Source organism: Wasmannia auropunctata, unplaced genomic scaffold (assembly GCF_000956235.1).
Source record: "Wasmannia auropunctata unplaced genomic scaffold, wasmannia.A_1.0 LD335973.1, whole genome shotgun sequence".
NCBI lineage: Eukaryota > Metazoa > Arthropoda > Insecta > Hymenoptera > Formicidae > Wasmannia > Wasmannia auropunctata.
In genome coordinates, this window is record NW_012026917.1 from 753,142 (window position 1) to 762,782 (window position 9,641).

A 9,641-nucleotide genomic window follows, 5' to 3' on the forward strand; every position below is an offset into this window, starting at 1 on the left:
TGTTGATTCATTGGTTGATTCATCAAATTGTAAAGTAACTTTAAGGATCTCGGACAATTTCTTTAAGTGAAAGACTCGGCGGCGAGATCCGGCTTGCGGAGTGCTGCAAAAAAAAATATCAACGCAATTATAAGTTACATAGACTTAAAAAAATCGTACTGTGAAAAATTAAAAACACACAAATCATCACTTGTATACACGCCGGTTAATGTGTGCAAACGTCGAAAATTTATGCAAATTATATTCTAGCTGAAAACGAAAGTACGCGATGTTACATACGTCATGTACGGCGCATTATTAACTCCTTTCTCCTTTTTGACACCTCCGACCAAGACATCGGATTGTATCTCGTTACATGAGCTATCTCTTTGCGTAAAACGGTCCACGGCTGACCGCAGCAGGCTCGCGAAGTGTATGTATACATATCCGCATATTAGTGAGAGTGACAAAACGCGAGCCATTAAATATACAAGATCGAGCATCCAGCGAAGTGTAATAAATTCCTACTGCTCGTAATTAGAAATTTCATTTTCGAAGCTAACTCGATCTCCTCGCCGTAACATTTTAACGTTTAATTAATTTTTAATGTTATCAAATATACGATGCTCTTTTTCACATGCGCGCTTGGCTTTAACGCAACATAGATAAACGAGTCTAATTAATGGGGCTCGTTAACAGCAGTGAATTGCATCTATTAGAAAGAAAAATCGGCGCTCGGAGGAACGTGCTGAATTAAAATCGAAAGTGTTCCCCGACCAGATCCCGCTGTAGAGAGCGACTCGGCGGCGCGGCGTAAGAATGTCGCGCGAGGTGCGCAAGAACTGGGTCGAAACCGGAGAGCCACGATCGCGAAATCATCAATTCAGCTTCTTTTATTTTGTCTAAACAAGTCCCGGCCTAGGCACCCGCCTCCGAGAGTCAACCAAGTGTAACTTTCTCCGTGAACTTCGAAAGTCCGTCGCGTTTATCGCGACTCCCGCGACAGGTTCGCGAACAAATTATGTCTCTCTCATCGCCGGAAGTCGGCGAGTTTCTTCTTCTCTTCTTTAGATATCGCTTTCTATAAACGATCTTATTATCCCGCGCTAAGATAAGACGAGCTCTTATCTTTCAGAATTGCATGTTTACCATGTAATAAGAAAGTTTGCTGAGACAAAATTTCGTTTTTACCTTTTGTTCTTAAACTCGTTCTCTAAAAGCAAATTACAGTGTCTTCAAAGTAAAATGTCTTTAAGATGTTTCTCAAGTGTCATTTCGCAATTAGAGTTATGATCGGCCGCATGCGAGCCACAACTGAAACACCTAAAAAATCGATCCCAAGTTCAATCGAAGTCATTATAGCTGTTTAGCTGGCGCGTGCAAATTTGGAAATTAATATAGAGAAACTTTAATGTTGCAAAAAATAAAAAAAACAGAAACAAAAAGAGAAAAACGGGGTCATGTATTATTGTGTAACACTAAGGAAGCCCAAGATGCCGAGATACAATTAGGCGACAGCGGCGCGGCGTCGCACAGTCTTTTGCGTACGCGAGACGTGCCCGCGCAACTATTGTGACGGGAATAGATAAATACTCATGGAATGCGATTGCTACCGCACGCCAGTAATATTAACCGCAGGAGCGTTACGAAAATGACGTAGAGGAGCGCGAATGAAGGAGTGACATCGTGCGAGTTGCCACGTCATTACATTGTCACGTCATTACATTGTCGTATCAACGAGCATTGAGTAACGAATTTATTTAATAAGCAATGACTTCCGCGGAAGGGAGAAAAGAACAGACGACGTAATGCGGTTGCGTATCCTCTATCTGTCGAAATCGAGGATGTATATTTGACAAATCTGTAATACGATAAGATTAGCTGCAACTTTGTTGCGCGTCATTAGTATCTACGATAAACGACCGATAAGCGTTACATTTTCAAAAACCGGAAATTAGTGGTGATCTTATTCACTACTTAAGATTGTGTCGCAACTTCAGAGATATAAATAGAATTCTTATTTTAAAAAAAACCAATTTATCACACGATTTTTATGTCCATTATTCATCGCTTGTTATGAAGAGTAATAACATAATATTATTTTTTAATAACTAAGAATTAATAAAAATCAGACTATATAATAAAAAGTTAAAAAGCGTAACATTATTTTATACTCGAGATACGTTAGGTAAGTAGTAAGTTCAACACTCAAGGTATCAAGGCTTATGAAATGAAAATCTTCTTTATCGCAAAAATCGTAGAGCAATCGTCTTAAGTGGCTACCACTTGTACGTGCAACACACAAGAATAACGTTAATTAGAGCGATATAAAAGGAATCTATTCGTAATCTTCCTCGTAAAAGGAAAATGTGCGATTAGACTCCACCTTGTATTTGCTCCAATAATTTGCAAGGCTTATTGCTTTATAAATGATGTATTAACTCCGTTAGAAACTCTGTATAATATTGCGCACGGTGCGTTGAATGCAATAATTTAATGTATAATATAAATTAAGTATTAACGCGAATTGATTTTAATTTAATATCAAACGGTTAACTATAATCTCAGAATTGTATTTGCGTCTTGATTTTTTTACTCGCTTCTTTTCTCTGCACTATAACGCGAATTGATCTTAATCTAATATCAAACAGTTAACTAATTTCTGCAGAACTCATTTGCATCTTAATTAATTTTTGTTTTATTACATTCGCTTTTTCTTTTCTACTTATGTGAATTGATTTTAATTTAATATCAAACAGTTAATTAATCTCAGAACTATTTGCATTTCGATTTTAATTTTTGTCACATCTGTTTCTTCTTTTATAAATAATTTCTTATTAATAAATTGTAATTTAATGCAACGTGATTTTTGTGGAATTTAAAGAATTTCTTAACGAGGGAGTCGAGGAGATGAAGCTCCTTTGCATCGCTAGTCACACTAACTTCCTTTCGCGACCCATATAGATCGGCTTGGTGAACATATATGGTGTACATACATATACATACGGCCGCGTATATCGGCGCAAATGTATACGCAAGTGTACATCTCTATGCGCGAAAGGGACTTTACTTTCTCAAGCACGCGACCGCCGTCACTCCATCGGCAGCTCCTCTTACTTTCTCTCCCGCACGTTTTAAAAGTAGGTCCCAAATAGGATTAAGCGATCTTTGAAGAGTCTTACCACTCGATCCGCTACTCGTGTTGCACGCGGCGTACCGCTAATTACACGAACAAATTTTATAATGTAAGAATCCATTGATAAGAATAATACGATTATAATACGACAGCGACGTGCCGCAACATGCTTCACAACAATGTCATCTCTGTGACCGATTTCTCAAGCAGACGACTAACAAATTTAATTCGAAGGCAATCTGTTTTTAGGGAAAAACTTAAACAAAAATCAGAACGTCAATTCTTCAATATTTCGGAAATTGTGCTGATTAATCTCTACCAGAGTGGCGTCTTTCCAATACTTATCGCTTGTTACACGTATTTATCGGCTTTCTAATCAATAAGCGCGTGAATCACGGGGGGATAACTCCGAGTGTTCGCTCCACTTACGTCTTCACGGCGTCGTGAACGGTCAATTACCCTCGCAAATGCATCTCACGGCGGTGCATTCATAAAACGCGAGCTACTACTCCTATCTTCGTTCTACCTACACATTATAGAGACACCGCCGTTTCTGCGCGCCTTCGCGCGCAATTTTTTTGCATGTTACTCATTTAGTTTTTTTTATTACGTTACGTTTCGTTCTTTCTTTTACACATGAATGTTGAGCGTCGTTCGGTGTGTGCCGCTTAATAACAAGTTGAGAATCCACGTCGCAATTCTCATCGCGGTTTTATTGATGTTCGGCTAGGATTAGGTATTTTGCCTCTAATTGCATTTTCGTGCGCCACGCGATCGTCGCGCGATGTACAATTTTATAATGCGGTCCCACAGAAGGATTCCCCCTTTTTTTCCTTTACTTGTCGCTTCTTGCATGTACCTGTTCTCCTCACTTTCGTCAGCGAAAGTGAATGGGACGCGACGACGTTTCTAATCGGCCAATTTGCATCAAAAGCTACTTGCATGCTCGTAATCGAACGTTATATCGTCAATAAAGATTGCAAATGTCACGAAACATGTTAGAGATTGACGGATCAGTATGTGACCTGTGTACTCCGTAACTTCACTTGTGTATTATATGCGTACAATAAAACAAACAATTCGCTAAATTACGCTTAATAAATATTAATTTCTCAATTTCTTATAAGATTCGACAATTTTCATTTTCAATACCAGAAGGACGCTAAAAAATTCTTAATTCAAAATTTCATAATTGAAATACTATCATGAATTGTTTTTGTTTTTATTCCTAAATCAACGGTTAAATATCTGCAATTCCTCGCTCATTAAATTTAATGTCTTTTAAAATGTGAATATATCTAGAAAACAAGCAGACATTATTTTTGTTATTTTGACGTCAAAATATTGTCATGCTAAATGATTATTGAAAGATTATCGTAAATGTTTATTATTTTTATTTATAAATCAACGATTAAATATCAGTTTCCCACACATCGTCAAAATAATGACGTCAAATATTATCAATAATGCCGTCTGTTTATTTCCTATACACCACTTTAAAAGATATTAACTTTATAAGTGCGAAACGAAAATTTAATCATTCATTTATAAATAATAACGTCAAATATTTGACGGTTAAATATCTGCAATTTCTCGCTCATTAAATTTAATGTCTTTTAAAATGTGAATATACCCAGGAAACAAGCAGACATTATTTTTGTTATTTTGACGTCAAAATATTGCCACGTTAAATGATTATTGAAAGATTATCATAAATTTTTATTATTTTTATTTATAAATCAACGATTAAATATCAGTGTCCCACTCATAAAAGTTAATATCTTTTAAAGTGGTGTACACCACTTATATAAAATAATAAAAATTTACGATAATCTTTCATAATTTCATAATTGAAATTATTAATGATAATTTTATTTATAAATCAACGATTAAATATTAGTGTCCCACTCATAAAAGATATTAACTTTTATTTGAGTGGGACACTGATATTTAATCGTTGATTTATAAATAAAAATAATAAAAATTTACGATAATCTTTAATAATCATTTAACGTGGCAATATTTTGACGTCAAAATAACAAAAATAATGTCTGCTTGTTTCCTGGGTATATTCACATTTTAAAAGACATTAAATTTAAATAAGCGAGGAATTGCAGCTATTTAACCGTCAAATATTGTCACGTAAAAGATAACAAATATCAGCTTAATTTCCTGAATATATGTCCATTCTCAGGATTCGAATTTCTTTCTCGTGATAAACTTTATTGTAGTCGGTAACGTCGACGTTCTTCTTTTCTTACTGGATAACTTGTGAGCAGCGCAATATCAATAGTATCTAATTCTTTAATGCTAAATAAGAGGGCACGACCAAACGGAGCAACACGGAGCAACAAAAACACGTGCGCCGAGTCTCCGATCAGCAGTTCGCGTGGTTGCTGCTCCACGCTGCTCTCTGGTGCGATTATTATTTGTGATTTACGGGACTTTGTGTTACGCTCAAGCGTGATTCGACAAAATGAGCATACTGAATCGATTTCCACTCGCTCGTCTGAGCGTTCTCTGTCACAAGAATGTAAGTCATCGATATAATAAACGAACTCGTGTGCTTTATCCGTTTCTAACCTCACCTCTCCCTAACCTGAACCGATCCTCGTAGATGATACGGTAAACAATGATGCAGTAAAATTATATGATTTCGCTGTTGAGATTTCGATTGATCTAACAATCCGGCTTGAAATCACAGTCCTCTCTAAAGAATCTAAAATAAAATTTGCCCTGATCTTATAGCTTGGCGTTTTTCTCAAATTTTCCAGGTCTCTCGTTTTTCCACTAAAAAAGACGACGGTCCGCCGATACCGACGAATCAGCTGAAGGACACGTACAGTGCCAGTGAGCAAACCGATACCGGGGTGATATACGACAAAAAGCCGTTCAGGATACGCCTTACAGCCGGCAAGAATTACTCGTGGTGCCTCTGCGGAAGGAGCAAGAGCCAGCCGTTCTGCGACGGCACGCACAAAGACATCTTCTTCAAGATAAAGCTCAGGCCCATACGTTTCACCGTCTCGGAGACCAAGGACTATTGGCTGTGCAATTGCAAGCAGACGTCGAACCGACCCTTCTGCGATGGCACGCACAAAAGACCGGACATACAGGAGAAGAGGACGTGAAACCGCATTGTTGATATAGAATATGGATTTCGAAGTAAAAATTACCTTTTATAATGTGCCATGTCTTTTATGGGCAGGTCTATAGAGTTGGTGTACATAATATACATATTAATAAAATATCTGACATATATTATAAATATGTATATAAAACAAATCCCAATTTCTAATTCCTTTTTTTAAATAATAACGACCAAATTGATTGAATAAAAAAATATTCCTAAACGTAAATGAAATTAATAATAAAATTAAGGAAGTATTATTAAATTGCTTGCGATATTAATATCTCAGTTTCAGTTTAGAATTGCGTTTCAAGACCGAAAATTAAATCGCGCAGATGAACTGAATATAAAATCATACTGAAATATCAAGCAAGATGTAGCTTAGATCGAAAAAAAAAACATTTCCTTAATTGTATTGAATAAGTAAATTATTGAAAAAAATATATAATAGAAAATCGAGATTATCGCGATATTACTTGTTCTGTCTTTTATTTAGCGTCTGCATGTATGATTTCAATGCTCCCACAATTGCACAATTATCTTGTCCGACTGATGTGCACTTCCGAAGTCGGAAATACGTAACGTTTGCATTTCCGTCATTCGAAGGAAAATTCAGAACGCGCATCATATGATTCGCAGTGCGTCTACAGTGCTCCCTAAACAATTGATCGTATCCTCTCGTAAAATCTCAAGACAAAATATTCGCGGAATGCTGAGCTTCAGTTTAACTTTAGTGATGTTCTTAGTCATCGTATGTGCAGCCATCTGCGATCGCTGCTGCTTAATCAGTCGTCACGAGTTGCCGCGGTACGACCTAATAAAGAACAATTCGCGCTCGAGTCAACCGATCATCTCGCGCAGGGCGACCGCCAGCGTGGACGAGTGCAAGGAGTTCGCCGCGTCGAAGAAAGCCCTCGCCTTCAATTTCGTTTCCGCGAGAAACCGCACCGGTATGCGAACAACGGGCGGGCAATTAAACGTAATTGCGACGCGTAATTATATATATGATAATTTCACCGTGATAGACCGCTTCCTAATTACGGCGAAACGTAACGCGAATTACAATAAGTGCAACCGTGCTGTAAAATACGGCGTAATTATTAGCCGGTTCAATTAGCGTGATTAATCCAGCGCACACGTTTCGTGTAATTTCCCCGGTGTATACGTTCTTAACCAGGGTTTCTTTACCAACACGCAGGTGAACGGGAGAACTCGTGTCAAGCTCTTCAATGCCCGGAAGATCACAATACGACTACCCTCGTGCCCGCGGCAAATTGCAACTATTACAGCATGTATCCCGCTTTGCCTCCGCCCGGTGATTGTAGTTACAATTAAAAGGCTGCAACAATGGGCTAACCCATATTTTCTAAAAACGGAGAAAATAAATTATAAAGTTAAAATGACGTCGGAAGATACTTCTATTTCTATCAATATCACATACTCAGCTACGTTATTGGATTGGCCTACTGTTGCAACAAGAGCTCACTTACAACTTGCGTAAAGATCCACGTAATTTGTACATTGGCACATTATTTATACATAAGCCATTGAGCATTGTACAAACCTAAATTTAATTTTTGAAATTTTCGACTTCAATTTCGAACGTAAATTTCCGTGTTAACGGAGACTGCTTTCAGCGAATGCTACGGTGAAATGCGTTCCTAAAGCGGGGATGTTCATGTTTTCGTCCGAGAGCTTGAATTACACGGAGGCACGGAGTTTCTGCCAGAAGCGAAACGCATCGCTCGCGCATGTGATAAGCGAGGAGCGCACGGAAAACCTCGGCAAATTGGTGTCGCAGAACATTTCCAGATTCGTGGGTCTAAGCAGCGAAAGCAGGGAGAGAATCTGGAAGAACGAATTCGGTAATTCGCGTACCGTCGGATCGTTATTATGTCTCGTTTGCACCGAGATACTGCAATCTTTCAAATCGCATGCCGAAAACGATTTCTCTGTATAAAACTTAAAAATATACATGATTTTCGACAGACGAACCTTTGACTTGCTTCGACTATCGAGCGTGGGGCGAGGGAGAGCCGTCGCACTCGAGGGGCTGTGTCGCCCTCGCGAATCCGTCCGCCAAAAACTCGCCGCCCTTCTGGAAAGTGATGCCGTGTCACGCGTCGCTGCCGTTTATCTGCGAAATCTCGCCGTTACCTCGAGAACCGTCGAAGCAGCGTAATAATGAAGATCGCACATAATACGATTAGATCCAATTGCACTGAAAATTTAACTGTGTAAGTAAAACTGTGTATCTCGTTCGAGTAAAAATAATAAATTTAAATAAATACCCGTAAATTCATATTTTGAAGCAGTAAGTTATTTTTACACGGATGAGGCGCTTCTATTCACTTTGCATTGTACACGAGAAAACAATTGTAACATGGAAATAAATTTACGAGCGCAAATTAATAGCTTTAATTAAAGAAATCATGTTTTCTCGGGATGCGGACGACTGTAGAAACAAGAAGTCCGTATCGCGTTCTATAAAATTAATGTGGACATTTAATTTCCGCCACTTTTAATTCCCACATACGATGAGGACCATTCTTGTCCTGCTTTTACATTCCGCAGATTAATCGGAATTCCACTTGGCGTGTGAGTGACAAGGTCGGAATGAAGGCAGACATTAAATATATGTATAGAGATTTAATGTAGGATTATAGGACTCCAGCATTGCGTATGTAGAGAGTGGTTTGCTCTCTTGATGGCTTTATTTACAGGTACGATTGTTAAATCCGACGTTATGCACGGTTGGACACGTTTGACAGAGGAGGGGAAAATATATTTATATATGTATATATAACTCTCACTCGGATCGCGATGCGCTTACACATGTATATGTACATTAATAGGCCTAACGTTTAGTTAACATTAAAAATCGTTTCGCTTGGATCGTTAACGCCAGTCTCCTTACGTTCTAGAGCATGCTTTCTACAGGGATATCACTTAGCAACCTATATGCAGCCGAACAGGCTGTGCGCCGCATGCCGCATATATCCGTCCGTCCAACGCATCTCTTTCTCGGAACAGAAGTCCATTCATCGAGGACAGCTATGTAGCGTGTGATATAAAAATGATATCTCGATTAGATTCGATGTCGAACAACAACAAGTCGGAAATAAGTCTGCCGTTATATTTATAGTCTTATACAACCTCGTGTCGGGGCGACACTTAAGTTCGCCGTAGCGCCGCACATAGTGATAGATCGAAAGCGTGTGAGAGAGAGAGAGATAATTACATCGCGATTGATACATCGATCGACTACAATCCGCCGATCCGCTTTAGTGGCGTTTAGGATAATACTCGGGACGCGATACCTTTAGAATACAGATTTCTCGTTACGGCCGTGTTTCTCGCACGTTCTCACAGAATTAATTAACATTGTTATATATT

At 38.5% G+C, this 9,641-nt stretch overlaps 2 protein-coding genes across 2 annotated transcripts in view; both read left to right on the top strand.

Moving 5' to 3' along the window:
• Positions 1-5,477: 5,477 nt before the first annotated feature.
• Positions 5,478-6,383, top strand: LOC105454887 (CDGSH iron-sulfur domain-containing protein 3, mitochondrial). The gene is made up of 2 exons (XM_011697829.1): positions 5,478-5,648; positions 5,890-6,383. Exons 1-2 carry the CDS (start codon positions 5,592-5,594, stop codon positions 6,244-6,246), a joined length of 414 nt encoding a protein of 137 aa, XP_011696131.1. The 5' UTR covers positions 5,478-5,591; the 3' UTR covers positions 6,247-6,383.
• A 58-nt stretch (positions 6,384-6,441) lies between these two features.
• The window catches only part of LOC105454888, a 6,929-nt gene continuing 3,729 nt past the window's right edge, over positions 6,442-9,641 (top strand). The window contains exons 1-4 of the mRNA XM_011697830.1: positions 6,442-7,195; positions 7,444-7,560; positions 7,883-8,110; positions 8,235-8,482. Of these exons, the coding sequence (XP_011696132.1) occupies positions 6,874-7,195; positions 7,444-7,560; positions 7,883-8,110; positions 8,235-8,446 (879 nt within the window). The 5' untranslated portion in view covers positions 6,442-6,873 and the 3' untranslated portion in view covers positions 8,447-8,482. The remainder of the gene's footprint in view (positions 7,196-7,443; positions 7,561-7,882; positions 8,111-8,234; positions 8,483-9,641) is intronic.

Coding starts and splice junctions, on each gene's coding strand:
- LOC105454887 (XM_011697829.1), top strand. CDS start 5,592: ATGAGCATACTGAATCGATTTCCACTCGCTCGTCTGAGCGTTCTCTGT. Junction 5,649..5,889: donor GCGTTCTCTGTCACAAGAAT/GTAAGTCATCGA, acceptor CAAATTTTCCAG/GTCTCTCGTTTTTCCACTAA.